At 27.7% G+C, this 16,024-nt stretch overlaps 1 protein-coding gene across 1 annotated transcript; it reads right to left on the bottom strand.

Annotated features, from left to right (window-relative positions):
* Nucleotides 1–8,231: 8,231 nt before the first annotated feature.
* Nucleotides 8,232–12,810, bottom strand: LOC136081745 (uncharacterized). Its single transcript, XM_065799683.1, has 5 exons — nt 12,595–12,810; nt 10,342–11,811; nt 9,978–10,228; nt 9,752–9,831; nt 8,232–9,229 (listed from the first exon to the last, which is right to left on the bottom strand). Exons 2-5 carry the CDS (start codon nt 11,604–11,606, stop codon nt 8,333–8,335), a joined length of 2,493 nt encoding a protein of 830 aa, XP_065655755.1. The 5' UTR covers nt 11,607–11,811; nt 12,595–12,810; the 3' UTR covers nt 8,232–8,332.
* Between the last annotated feature and the right edge of the window lie 3,214 nt (nt 12,811–16,024).

The following is a 16,024-nucleotide window of genomic DNA, read 5'->3' as shown; positions in this document are numbered from 1 at the left end:
ATATGCTAGAAAATCAAAAATAAAGAATTAAAATTTATTTTTTAACTAAAATCCTCTTTAAAAAAACTTTCACCTCCCTCTTTATGTAACACCTTATCTAATAAATCTTTCTCTTTAGCCTTTAGTCGTTTTCATTTTGCATATGCCTTATCTGATGCTTTATTATTTGAACTTTGAGTATTGCGTCGGTTAACTTAATCAGAAATAATGTTAAAACAGACACCGCTCTGTATTCCAAGTTACTCAAGTAGTTTGGCAATCTTTATTGAATTGAAGTATAGTACTTTTAACACATAACTTTAAATCTGACTGTTCTACAAATACTTGTTTAGGATATTTCATTCAGATGATATCATTAGAATTTTGTGTTCCCCCACGTATGCACTTGCTCAGAAGCTCTGCATTTAAAAGTTCTTAAAAAATCTTTTTTAATATAGGAAACATCCACATTGGTAAATTACTCTGAGTTTGAAAAATTCGTGCAATAATAAAGGATAGCACCTATTGAATTTTTCATTGTATAAATCTTTCCATCATTTGTACATATTAATTCAAGTAAAAAATTAGTAAATGAATTATTAGTTGTTCGTCAATTATCCTTTTTCACCAAAAACATTTTGTTTTTATATATATTGCATAACATTTATTATTCACAATATTTACCAATTTTCTACAACCACGACCACCAACACCCTTTCTTGTGTTATTTTCTACGACCACCAACACCCTTCCTTGTGTTATTTAGAAGATTTTTCATATTTTAACTTTATTATTTTACTATAATTTAAATAAAATATTAAATAATTTCAATTTATTATTAGAAACCAATAGACAGTTAAAACAAAATTACTAAGAAAACATTAAAAAAGCAAAAGTGATAAATGTCATCAGGTTTTCAAGGACTTTTAGGCTCATAAAAATGAATAAATAATGGTTGCTAAGGCCGTTGCTACAAAAAAAATCAAACTTACCTGTATAAAATTGTCAGTATTGTTAAAAGTATAAATAAACTGTTCAAAAAAATTATTCCACGTGAAAAAGAATTAAATTTTACATAAGAGTATCTATTTTGCAGAAAATTCAATTTTTGAAAAAAATTTGACTCTCTGTTATATAGGAACCACCTTAGCTACAATTTTATTATCAGAATGTTGTTAGTTTTCTTTTTAAACACAAAAGTTCTAGATCATTATAAATACATTAAAAAGTTACATTATAAATAATTAGGAATCTTTATATATCTAATGTAACTATAAATATTTCAAATTATAAAAAATTTGAAAAATATTTTTTTAAATAATAGTTATCAAGATTTATAAAATTTTACTAAGTTAACTTAATTGCAGAAAACAAAATGCCTTCCAATTTAATGTAGAAGTTACTTTGTTGAGTTTATTAAATTTTAGTTCTAATTTTTTCTAAGCTCAGTTGTTTAGTTTCTTTGTTTAAAGTTTGCATAATTCATAATCAATAACTTTTGTAACTTTTGAAACTTTTTTTACATTAAAATCGATATATCTTATCGAAACAACTTTTTTTTTTTTCGAGTGCTTTTCGAATTCTTAGATTTTTTATTTTTTAACTATAGTGCTTTATAAAAGATGAAACATTTTGAAACGCAACAAAAGATGAAGCCTTGAAAGGTCTAACTTCGAGGGGTCTATGACTTATGACCTTTTAATTTTTGATTTATTATTCTGGTCTGTTTTCGCCACATTGAAGTTTACATTTATCTATACAAAATCAAATCTGAAAATGAAAGAAAACCAAGTTTTGATACCTTAGTAAACATTGAGGTGAAAAGTTCAAATATAGAAGTTAAAAAAGTTAACAGTTTAATGATAAAATACATAGAAATATATTAAAATAATCAAAAAACGTTATCAGCCCAGCAAAAAATTTGGTCGTGCGGTAAACTTTTTAAACATACGTGCGTTCAATTTTCAAAAAAAATGCCTATGTTTAGAGTATTTCATGAAAAAAAATTATTTTCTGCAAAGCATATGATTTTAAGTTATATTGAAAATTTTATATAAAATCAAATTAAACATTTTCGAAAACTTTATTTATTTAAAAGCTATAAGAAGCATGCATACCTAAATTTAAAAAATTTGTATATATTTTTTTCAAATTAGCTAAAAACTATTTATTTACAAGATACTTTTTTTGTGTTTTAGTTATAATCTTTTTGATGAAACTAAAATTAACTTATCTTTTTATTTGGTACAATAAATAATTTTAATGCATTTGTCATTGGCACCAAACACTAAAAACTGTTTTTTGGCCAAAAAAAATGATCAGAGAGACCAAATGTGTGCATAAAATTTATTTTTAAATCATTATATTTCACATCTTGTTATATCACTGCAGTTAACCAAAACCAGCCACAAATGCATCCATAATATTCGTACTTTTAGATTGGTTCGCAATTATTTATTATTTTTATATATTTTTTTTTTGATTTTTGAATGGTTGTGTTGTATTGGTAAATTTTGTCTTTATAACTTTGCTAGTTTTGTTACATAAGAAAGATGTTTTTGAAACAGGTATGTAACAGTGAAAGTTTTGAGTACTGAGTTTTGAGTTTGTTTTTTCCTGTTTAAATTTCTTTTTTATTTTGATCAGCTCTTCAGAAATCATAGATCTTTTATCAGTTTTGACGGGTTGCATTTTTATTTTTCAAAATGTGTAAATTGCATAATTTAATTTTTTTCAAGTATAGATTTTTAGGTTCAGGAGGTAAGCCTCATTCAATTTTAAGGTACTTTAACACCTCTTTTTTAGATTGCCTAGTATTATTGATGAAGTTTATAATGGGTTTGTGAACTTGTAGAAATAGTAAGCGAGCCAGAGTCATTAAAGAGAGTAAAAGGTTTTAAAGCGTCAAAGTGCAAAAAAAAACTCCTTTCTTCATTTGCATTTGGCAATTGTAAATTCAAATATATTTTTCACTAATTACCAACTTTGGAAGGAATACATTTTTCTTTGAATTCAAAAAAGCATCAATAATTGTTGATGTTTTAGTTACTTGTAGCTTGGTCTTGTAAATTCTCTATTAACTGAGCAACATTTTTAAGCATCTACAGTTTGAATTTTATATTATCACTGTACAATTGTTTTATTGTGTTTAAAATAACATTAAATTCATTAAATGATTCAATGAGGACTTTGTCTGCTTTTTAATACATTTTAATTTTGCTAATAAAACCGTCTTGATAACTTTTAATTTAAAAATTATTTTAAAAAGTAAAAGCTCTATGAAAGTGAAAATTCACGTCACAAATTTTATTACGGAAAAGATCGTATGGTGGTGCTACCAGGGCCGTCCTATGGAGGAGGGAGAGCGTAGGGTTTTTTAGCCCCCTACGAAATTAGTCAGCAAATTTGGCACTACAGTCGGCAAACTTAATTTGCAAAAAAATTTTTTAGGCTTTACTCGTCAAAAAATAGAAACGTCACCCCCCCCCTCCCTCTCTCTCTCTTTCCTTTTTTTTTTTTCAGATCTCTTTTGGGACGGCCCTGGGTGCTACACCGTCATTATATCTTAAATGGTCTCTATCTTTGATTATCAATATCTTTTGGTTGAAGAACTGCTACAACTTTTTTTTATAAGACAAACATTGATTATTATTAATGAAAAAATTTAACTAGTGCGCGCAACAAATAACGTCGTCTGCGCTCATACAAAGACGTGAGTTTCACTCGCTGTTTCGAGCTGATGTCTTCTGCTAAAAAAGGATTTTGAGTGTTTTCAAAAATCTTCATTCTTTCGGAAAGACATTGAGTTAAGTAATGGATGTCGTCTACTAAATTTAATACATTTCTAGCTATACGGTACGATACATTTCTCAAATAATATGTTAACTTGAAGAACAAAAAGTACCATCATAAATTTGTCTTTTAAGACTACTTAACGTAAAGTTAATTAAATTTAAATTTTTTAGTTAGGGTCTCTACATTAGCCCTCAGATATTCATACATATTTATGAAGTTTTCATGTATTTCTTATTTGTATAACAACCATCTAACAGTTAATGATAACTGTTCTTGTCCAGAAACTAGAGTTTTATCAACTGAAATATTTAGAAGGATTTCGTATGAGATAAAGTAGACCTCTGTGCCATTCATATCTTTTACAGTAACTATTCATAAAGAATTGTCTTGTTAAGTACACTATCTTTTTAGTAATTAGATAAAAGTGTAAATAGCTTTTGCAAGTTATCTTCTAATTCATAATGTCCTCAGATGATTTAATTAGACATCTCATTAGGTGAAAACCAAGAGGCGGTATGTCCACATTTTTTATTTTTTCTGTTTATTATCAATAAATATTTGATAGCCTGTTTAGTGTGTGTTCACTAAGCTTGGTCTTAAAAATAATAGAACTTCAAATAATCAGTAAGACTTTCTGGCACTCAGCTGGCGATCTATTTGTGTGACTAAACATAGTTGGTTTTTTATTTATTGTTTCATTTTTTCGTGAATAAAAAAATTATCCAGTTTTTGAAAAATAAAGAGAGAGCTTTTTTTCAAGACATGCTTTATTAAAAATTGATTTCTTATGCTTGTCAATTATTTTAATCACTAAATCTAGCAAGAATGAATCCATTTTCATCACACTTTAATGTTACACCATGTAATGCATTGCAACAGACGAGATGCTTTAATCTTACTTTAGTAAAGGTAAAGTAAATGTCAACTCTATAGGTCAATTTTAATTAAAATACGCTTCAGGATGTGAGCAAACAGAGTCTTTTTTGTTTTTCGGCTTTTTTTTGACATTGTTTATTGCTTTGGTAGTATTTTGACAGTTAGAGGCGCGTGTTATGTTTTCAACTTCTAATACAATACCCATAGAAGATAAAATCATGTTTGTATCTGATGCAACAGCGTTTATATTTAGATTTATAGCATTTTTCAAAATCGGTTGCGTGTTACGATGTTACTTACATTTTCCTGTACTTTTAACTAAAAAATAATTTTTTTTCTTTCAAGTTGAAAGTTCAGAACTTTCAACTAAAAAATAGCGTCAATATTTTTCATTACTTGCAATGTCACATTTGCCTTGGTTACAAAGTATACTCATTTTGTAGTTGATTTAATCATTATTCGATATATTTCAAAATGTTTTATCTTCATAAGTACCATGAGTCTTGCGCCGTTTTGCATTTTTTTGCAGCCAGTTATTCCCAGTAATATAATTGCATTCTAGATTAAGAACAAAAGCGTGTATCACTAACACTCCTGCCACATTTTTAACAGAAACAAAAAAAGTTATTTAAAAAGATTATTTGTTTTCTACATTTAATTTAGTTTATTATTCAATCACATTGAGTTTCTTCTAATAAATAAAGAAATAAAGTTCGAAAGAAAAAATTTTTCTTTCGAACTTTAAAGAAGAAACTCAATGTGATTGAATTTTTACCAAAAGATATAACTTTTTCACTTTTAATCTGTGATAGGCGGAGGATCTCTGGAAATTCCTTCACACTCCCGCTGCATTTGTCTGCCCACTTGTGCGGATACCATTCTTGTTTATTTTTTAAGTTAAATTATGTCAGCAGATTATTTTATAAAGTTAAATTCGCGCTCTTATGTTTTTTTACTTTTAATACGTTCGCTTATGATTACGTTATGTTAAAAAGCTTTCTTGTGTACTCTAATTAAACCCTTCATTTCAAAAAGGACACTAGTCTAAAAATTGAAATTTAAAAATTGTAATTGAATTTATCTGTATGAGATAGTAGGGTTGGCTAGCTAAGGTTTGGAATCATACTGCATAATGATATTAAAAGCTATATACTTTTAAAGTCGCTTAACGATAGCTAGGAATTTTAGCTATTAATGTATAAGCTTCTATTCTCCTATCTATGCAATAATAATTAAATAACCTGAAATAATAATTTTTTTGTTAAAGTGGACGATTTTTCCAACTTCACACTAACAGCAGGGTAAGATGGTTTATGCATAGCCCAAATCAGCATAATACTTTAATGCATGATGTGTAATAAAAATTACCGACTGTGACTTTTATTTTAATGTCAAAAAAATAAAGTTCTGATCTTGTCTATAATTAATGCTTACAAAATAAAAAAATGATTGCAAAATCACGAAAACAAAAGTGAACAAAAAAGCCTTCTTTCTCAAACATAAAATATGATAAATTTTAAGATTAATTAAGCCAACCAAAATAATTAAGTCGAACCTTTTTATCAAGAGGGCAAATATATGGACAAAAAGTTCGGTAGGACAAGTACCAAATAATTTAAAACAATAAAATCATTAAATTATACAACTGAAAAGTTTTCTATTTTACACACTGAATAAATTATGTTCATTTAAAATATAAATAGATTTTTTCAGAATCAGACTAGTAAATGTATTTTAATGAAGTTTTTTGAACTTTAATACTATTGATGAGTCAGTATCAATCTTTTATACTCATTTTTGAGGTTGATCGCAGAATCAGGTTTTTATAATGATTGTCAGTCAATGCCCAGTAAACACAGATTGGTTAAGAGTTGGTCAATATTTTGACGAAATCGGTTGAAAAATGAATAAACGTTTAGCGACCTATTATTGACTAAAAATCGACGCTTGATTTGAAATGTATATTTCAAACTTTTTTGTATATACGTTTACTAAACGTCGATCTAACTAGGTACTTCGATTAAAATTTCAAATCAAATTTTATGTTAAAAAAATTAAATAGACAAAAAGAGCTCGATATTATCATTTCAAAAATACCTCTTGTGTAAATATATCGGAAAAAGGAAAAATAGTTATAAGGTTTCAAAGAACCAAAATAAAACTCGTTAATGATGTAAAATTTTCAGAAAATCGCGCTTTTATAAAAAAACGATTAAAAAAATCGCTTACTTATTTCTTAAAACATGTGATTTCAAAGTGTGGCCAAAAACTAAAGATAAACCAACCGAACTACGGCATAATAAAATTTTAAAATTGTCTAGTAATGTTTTTATAATATCGTCTACTAATATTTTAATTTTTTTTTTTTTAATTCTTACATGATGTTTTTTTAAACGGTTTTCCCCCGGTTTGTTAAAACCGGGGAAAAAAATTGTAGTACGGCAATTTTAAAATAGAAAAAGTTTCGTCCCAGCCCTGAATGCCCTTTTTAAAACATACCATATATTTCAAATACTAACTAGATATCTACACCAATTACTACAAATTACAAGTTTATTCCAACCTCCGAGGGAATAAGACTTTACTTCGAATAGCTTAACCTTTTTGAAAAATGACCTTTTACAAGTTAGGGGTCATCCATATATTACGTACGCAGCGAGGAGTAGGGGGGAGATGTCCTAAGTTGTTTAATTTGCGTACGAGTGCGTATGTCGGGGTGGGTGGGGATGTTCAACAAATGTACGTACGCAAACTCATAAAATTGAGGTGGCAATTAACGTTCACTTGCTAATCGCAAAAATTGAAAAACTAACAAAATTAATTTTAAATAAGTTAACATTGATATTAACTTATTTCTAGAAATTAAACCTACTAATATAATAAGATTAAAACCACACTTTAAAACATTGTTATAATTGTGGTTTTAATATTTTGAAATTTTAATTTTCGAAATAAAACCATCGTATACAGTACTATACTATGTGTGTACAAAAGCTTATAAAACAATATTAACATTTTATTTGGGGAGGGGGTATAAAAAAATGTATAAAGTGCAACAGCGGGGGAGGGAGGGGGTCCAAATTTGGAGATTTTTGCGTACGTAATATATGGATGACCCCTTACTGGAAAATAATAAAAAAAGAGGGGGGGGGAGAAGCGATAGCCCTCCTTCCCCAACTATATAAAAAGTCAATTTTTTTCTATTTTAATTCCAATTCTTACTGCCACCCTTAATTTTTGTTTCCGCCCAACCTTTAACTTTTTTGAACTTTGTATATATATATACATATATGTTTTTTCGTCAGTGATCTAGGTACAATATTTTAGAGAGAAGTGGTCAATTTTTAAAGGGAGGGGGTTTGGGGTGGAAACTTCATACACCCTCGTATATATGCTACATCTAACCGTCAATTTTCATTAACATAATATGGAATACACATTATCGTTAAACTTAAAATTGAAAATAACTTATTTTTAACAAATAAACATAAACATATTTTAAAGATGATCAAAATATTCTATGAATAACATAAAATTTGTAATAAAATAAAAAACAGAAAAAAAATCACATTACTGATACCTTTTAGAAGATTGAGAAACTTTTTTTCTAGATCATATACAATAAATTATGAAAAAAAAAATGCTAAAAAGTATTTTATACTAAAAAAATGTTATAAAAATGCTATAAGACAGCTGGTAAACTCACATCTCCAAGAACAATGTCGGTAAGAAATTCTCGGATTAAAATGTTTGTTATACCACTATCATCTACGTACAAAATATTTACAAACTCTAAGGTTTTTTTAAAAGAAAAAGACATTATGGAACCACAACAAATTATGTCCTTTCCATCTACCTCCCAAATGTGGTTGATATCCATCCCCAAAATGTTAGAGTCTTTATTTAGCACAGCTAACGCAAATGTTTTCATTTTCTCTGAAAGAACAGAAAAAGCTATAGGTTCAAGACCATCATTAAGGTCTGCGTTGATCGATCTTTCCATTTTCTTTCTTTCTAGTTTGTCTCTATTCTGAGCTGTTTCTTGCTGATGCATATTTGCCGCAGCTCTCATGCCTTCTTTTCGTGTTGATAAACACTTCCTGGTAATAGATCCCTGCGTTATAGCAAACATTATAATTGCTTTCTGTTTAACTTCACTTTTTTCCAGTAGCCAATCCATTGTTTTATTAATTTTACTTTTTACTTTACTATCTAAAAAACCTGTTGTAGCATTAGGAGCCCTTTTGTTCTGAGAATCAACCATACCTAAAACTCTTTCACTGTGCATATTGTGCACTGGTGCTGAAGAAGCACTCTGTAAAATTTCAGGAGTAGCATTGCTTAGATTACCTGTTAAATACTGTTTCAGTTGTCTCTCAAGCACAACAAGAAATCCTGACGCTAATGATTTTACAACATGTATTGATAACTCGTCAAAATTTTCTTTTCTTAGGGAAGCAAGAATAACATCATTTGATAATACTTCAGCTCCAAAACAGTCAACCTTTGATGAAATAACTTGAAATGGGTCATCTCTAACAAGCTCAAGCCAGCTGAGACAAAGTTTCATGAGTGGGATCTGTAATTGTAAAATATTATTAAATAAACATTTTATAAGTTATATTTTTTAATATTATATAATACAGAAGGACTTTTTAGGAATTTTAAGGGCACAGTGCTATTTTTTTTGGAGGTCTTTTTATGTGCCGCAGCCTAAAAATTGACTACAAAAAGTTCCTCCTAAAAACTGCGAGCCCGGGGCTAAAACCCCCTCACTTAATCCAGCACTGATATAATATATTATATTATAGACTATAATATAATATATTATATCAGTGCTGGATTAAGTGAGGGATATAATTTATAGTAATATTATATTTAGTCTCAATATAATGAACTATTTTATATTTTTTCCTACTACTTCATTATAATGAAATTTACTATTTCATACTTTTATACTACTTCATATTGCATTAAATATTTCATATTGCATTAAATATTTCATATTATATATATATAACTACTTTTAATTTATTGTAAACTTAAAAAGTAAAGAATATTTTAATCAAAAGGAAATACTATTTATATTATTTATTCCTACCATTTCCATGTGTGATCGATTATCCATGTTTTTATAAAATTGAGTCATCCAAGGCCCTGTGATTAGCTTGCCGTATAAACCTATAAAAATAAGACTTACTGTAAGAGCTTTTTTTATTTCAATTTATGTAACATAACTAAATCACATAACTAAAAATAAATATATACCTAAATATATATTCAGAATAAATGCTAGATAAAATGTATATATGAACTATAATAACTACCTAATATTCTTAACTGCATTATAATGCATGGGTTTTGAAAATCAGCAAGAAGAGCAAGTCTAAGTTGTTTGGCTTTGCAATATTTTTTTAAATAAATAATAAAATTATCTCTCATCCAGTATACAGTTCCTGCAAGGTGGAAAAGTATGTGCAGTCTATTGCCAACATAACGCGCTATTGTACCAAGACGCAGTCCAATGCTAGTCAAAAATGTCTCAAAGCCTGCTGGGTCGCCAGATTTCATTTTGTATCTATAAAAAGAAACCAGTATCTATTTGTGACAAATGATCACAATTACAAAAATATAAATTATAAGAAATTTATAATTATTAAAGTACTCAATTAACTAAAAAACATTAAATACCTTAACTTTGATACTGCATATAGTAGGTTCGCAGCTCTTCCCTCTGTACCATAAATTTCACTTTTAATCCCCATCTTACTATCATATTGGTGCAGCAATGTGCGTGCCTTTGTTGCAAGTCCTTCAAGAGGGTGAACATTGCAATGGAGTGCTAAAAGTTGCTTCCCAAAAAACTTGCTAAGTTCTCTATTAACACAATTGTTTACAGATACTCTGTCTGCAAGTGTTGAGTGAAATGTATTTACAAATCTGTGAAGGATAACATGTTGTTGGATGCCACTAAATAATGAATATGTTGATGCTAAGTCTTGAATAGCATTAATTAAATGTTCCATATAATTATTTGTTTTACCTCCAGATAATTCTGCTATTTGTATAGTTAACTGTTTTCTGTCAATTGATATATGACATTCATTTATATGAACTCCATCAAAAGACGTTGAGTCCCATGAAAGGGTAGCAACAGCTGAAGAAGAAAAATAAATATGTTCTGCTACTTGGATATCAGAAATAACCCCTAACTCATAAGCCATCTGCGCAAGTGTGGAAGGAACAGGAATGTTTACAACATATTTAAGTGCCAATTCCTTGATAATAAATTTAATCAAAATTCCAATATTTTCTATTGGAACCTGATTTAATAAGCACATATACACACATTTTCGTAAAGGTACATCATAATAACAGTGTTTTGATTCAGTAGTTTTAATTTTTAAAATTTTTGTGGGAGAACTCTTTTGCGCCAAATCTAATTTTCCTTTTAGTTCATCAACATACATCTGCAAACAGGCATTTTCAGAATTTTTACATTTGATAACTTTTTTTAACTCCATTTGTTTTAGTTTTTGTTTGGTTACCAAGCAATGCGATGAATTTGTATTTGCTTTTTCTAATAACAACTTCTCTTTTAGAATCTTCTCTTTCATACAATTTTTTAAATTTAGTTTTCGTTTTAATTTGAAATTTTCATGCTTAAGAAATCTTATCTGTTGCTTGAGATGATTAATAACTCTGATAGATTTTTTACATTGCATTTCTATTTCAGATGTCTTTAATTTCTTTGCATCAGAAACATGCTCATTTTTAAATATAAAATTGCTTATTTTATGCTTAACTGGAGTAACAATAAACTTTTCCTCTAAAACCTTAATTAAAGAATTCCAATTTATTGTTAATCTTTTCTTAAGAACCTGGATTTCTTTGTAAAGTCTATTTAACTTGTTTATAACAGTTTGGACTGTACATTGGGTATTTTCAGAGTTCATGAGTTAATGAAGCTTTTTTGCAGTGTTAAACATTTTTTTACTCTCTGATAAATATGTGTAGATGGCGAAACCATTTCTAAATGGAAAAATGATATTGTCTGTTTTGAAAGAGTTTATACAATTGTCAAACTCAAGTAAAGTCTTATCTGTTCCAAAAGTATCCATATTTACAAGCAAATCTTGTGTATTGTTCTTTTAAGAAATTCTAAAAATACACAGCATATACAATATGTAGTTTTGAAATTAACTATAATTATAATTGTAATAATCATCATAACCTAATAGGCTAATATATATACTATAGCCTAATAGGCTAATATAATATACAAATATAAATGCCATATACATAGGCTAATATGGCATTAATTCGTAAAATAATTAAACACTATATTAGCCTATTTTTTTTAAAAACTTTTTTTTAACAAAGTTTGCAGTTATAAAAATTTAACTTTAATTGTTATAAGTGCAAACCTTCTTTAAAAAAAACTACTATTTTACATATTTAATTTTTCTTTACAAAATTATTGCTTATACAGTAAAATATTGCTTATAGTATAAAATAGTATTGGCAATGTATAAGTTATACATTGCCAATACTATTTGTATTAAAATAATAAACCATAATATTGTCAAGTGCAAGTTAAGAAATAAAAAATCACAAAGAGATAATTTAATACTGAATTAGAATAAATTCTTATTTAAATGAGAACTTAATAATTAAATTAATTGAAATAGACAGAAATTCGGCACAAATACTTTAAACTTGGCTTGAAAGTCATAGCCGGGACCTACACTTTTGTTTATGAAAACAAAACAAAAATTAATTTCAAAATATAGTCGTCTCACTGTACCTGGCATATCTCTTAAAAACCAAAGAAATAGTGAACAGTTTTGAACCACATAAGAACTAATATACTCTAATATGTGTACCTTTTCTCAATTTTGAAAAACCTGACCTAATTAAAAAGATATAACATTTTAAACTTACCTATAAAAAAACGCAGATTTCTTATAACAAAGTTAACTTGTGAATCAAGAAACTTGGAGAAAAATAGAAACTGCAGCTTCATTCAGTATTCTTCTACCCTTACAATAATTGTTCTGGAGAAGTCTTGTTTTGCAAAATATATTAAATATAATGGAATTGTTGACAACTACTAAAAAAATCACTTTACCGCTCGCAAAAAAAAAACGATCTAAAATCGTTTTAAAAACGCGGAAACAAGAAGCTTCAATCGAAGTACCTAATCTAACGTTTAGAATATCGACTGACATTAGTCAATATTGTAAACCTTTAATCGAACTTAATTAAACGTAAACATTTGTAGATTTAAAATCTACGCTTTAAATCATTTAATATATACATTTACTAAACGTCGATCAAACGTTTACAATCTTGGCTAGTATAAGTCGTTATTCTAAACGTATATTATATTATAAAATTGTAATATAGCCATTGGTCATAAGGCTCGCATAACAGCTTAAGTCACGCGGTTTAAATAGGCATAATTAAAACTAAATAAAAAACTTATTAAAAAATTATTTTTATTGGCTAAATAATTAAATTAGACTTAAATGCGTTTTCAAGATTCACTTCTTAACAACGACTGTAAGCAAAACGACTGATAAATAAATAATAAACGAGTGTCGAGTGCGCCATTTTAATTCATGAAAGTTAAAAAGCTCTTATCGCGACAATCTACCTTCCTAAATCCAAACGAATCAATAGACTCCGATGTATTAGAAATTATTGATGGCGACATTGACACAGTTAAAAGATATGAGTTGCTGGTCTCTCGTTATGAAAGTCCTGCAGCAAGAACTTTTTTCGTAAGTTTTATTAACAGTTTAAATTCATTTTGTAAACGCTAGTATGATTGTGTTTCAGTAGATATTTATCTTTGCAATAACCAAGAGGTTTAATAACGAAATATTTATTTTTCTATTTTAGATGCATTTTAGCTAGTTACATTTAGTTAGTTACATTTGCTAAAGAAAATTGTTGAAACAGAGCTGGTAAAAACCTGTAATAGACTGTTTTTCGTCTAATAGACGAAAACTTCCATTCAGGAAATCCTCGATATGTAAAGTTGCTCAGTGTAATTCCAGTTTTGATTTATGAATGTACATCTAAAATGCTAGTTATTTCACCCTAGTTTTTTGCGGTTACGAATCAGGTTATGAAATCAGACGAATATAGAAGCTGATGTTGCACAAGAACAGGTGCATGATAAACAAGCGGTAGACAGTATACTAGGAAGACTTTTGATAAAACATAAACCAGAGAAAACAGTGATTCAAAAATATATGTTTATGAGTTTATTAATTTTATTAGTAATCTTTAACTTAATCTTAATGTAAACTTTTATTTTCTGCTAATGAGATTAAATTTAAAAAGTATTTGATAAAAATTGTTACTATAAAATTTCCACAGCAAAAAGCTTGATCATTCAATTTTTTTAATTATTGAAGCATAAGCAAGTATAGTGCACGAAAACTTTTTCTCTAAATCCCCACTATATGAAAACGTTTCATATAAGTTTATAACTTTATATATAAAGTTATAAATATATAATGTAATTATGTAATATATAATGACATTATACTATACTTCTATATTATAAAACTATATATAAATATATATATATATATATATATATATATATATATATATATATATATATATATATATATATATATATATATATATATATATATATATATAAATATAGTTTTATAATATGAAAGTATAGTATAAGTAGTATGGTATAAAAGTTTATAAACATATTATAATAGACTATTGATGCAGGGATGCGGAGTCCCAAAAAGAACTCCGGATTTGAAAGTCACAAAAAGATTACTTTATCCAAGTTTTTGGTATCCAGGAGCTCTAAAAATATAAATAAGTTTATAGACTACTAATAGGAAAAAAATTAAGACTTTTAGGTTAGAGGAACAATCATTTTTTGAACCCGGAGTCCTTAAATATAATGGCGGCAAGGACTCCGGGACTCCAGGACTCCGGGCTTAAAAACAACAAGTTTCAAGTCATTAAATCTCATGAACTTTTTTCTTATAGCAGATCATAAGTCAGCAATCATGTTTAGAGCTTCTGGACACTACAGACTTGGAAAAAGTAGAGATATAAAGCCGGAGTCCTTTTGGGACTCCGCATCCCTGATAATAGTTATTAAAAATATAAAAAAAAAACCCAGGTCTTTTATAACTATATCTTATTTATAAATTTCAAGACCTATATGGCTCTTTTTACTTATATATAGTTTAAAAGTTATAACGTAGTTTTAATTTATATTAGTTTTAAAACTTTTATAAACTGAAATTACGTTAACTAAATCAAAGAAACTATTAGACAAGATATAAAAGTTTAATATTCATTTACTAAGACTAAATTTAAACGCTTTATATACGTATGATAATCCTATAATAGACGTCTAAAATACGTTTGAATATAGACGTTTTATGGACGTTTGTTCTAAACGTTAATCTGAATTTCATTTTAAACGGATAATTGAACACATCTGAACATTTTGTCGAAACGTTGTTTTGACGTTTAATAGGCGTTTGTGTGTTTACTGGGTGTGGATCTGTACTTGTTCTTAATAAAGTTAATCAATTAAAATGTTTTTACCAAATATAAGTTGAACCAAATTTGCAGACAAACCTAAGTTCTGGAAAATCAGATTTTGAAACAAGTTTATAGAATTCTTCGAAGTCAGAGTTTTTACAAAGCTCTTTAAACTTTGCCTTAAATCCTGTGTGTCCTAGAATCAAAGGACTTTGGTAGTTTTGAAATAACCAGTAAATATTTTTTATAGTCCATCAAAAAACTTAAATTTTAATGTTGAAATGATGAAGACTTTTCAGAGTTAAGTTTATGTTAGAAAATAGCTTTAATTTTACTTTAAATCATTGATCTGATTGAAAAGTGTTGAGAGAAGACTATTTTTACTTTGTAGACCTGCGTTATAATTTTTAAGATAGTTTGTTATGTTGACTAAAAACGCCAAATCACTAACCAAGATAAACTTTTCTGCAGTTCGTACTCAAAACTTCTCCTATTCCACCAAAAACTGAAACGATTAAACTTCCATCTACTTTATACTTCTATGCATAGATTGTAAAGAATTTCTGAAATATAAAATTACTAGAGCGATAAGTATTACTTATAGATTTACAAAAACAAGTGAGTTATTAATCTAATTCATTTCGTACTTCTCCTTCGTCCTTTATAAGTAAAATTTTCCTCTTTATCTCATTTAGTTTTTTGTTTAATGTATCTCTATTAAACGAAATATAAAGTGATATAAACTATAGGTGATTTAATATGAGCGGTTGTAACGCAGTAACTAGAGCATTTGTTTTAGAAAAAAAGATATATATAATGTATTAAATATAAT

The sequence above is a fragment of the Hydra vulgaris genome, chromosome 06 (assembly GCF_038396675.1).
Source record: "Hydra vulgaris chromosome 06, alternate assembly HydraT2T_AEP".
NCBI lineage: Eukaryota > Metazoa > Cnidaria > Hydrozoa > Anthoathecata > Hydridae > Hydra > Hydra vulgaris.
Note: the sequence above shows the minus strand (reverse complement) of the source record. Positions and strands in the feature narration are given on the sequence as shown.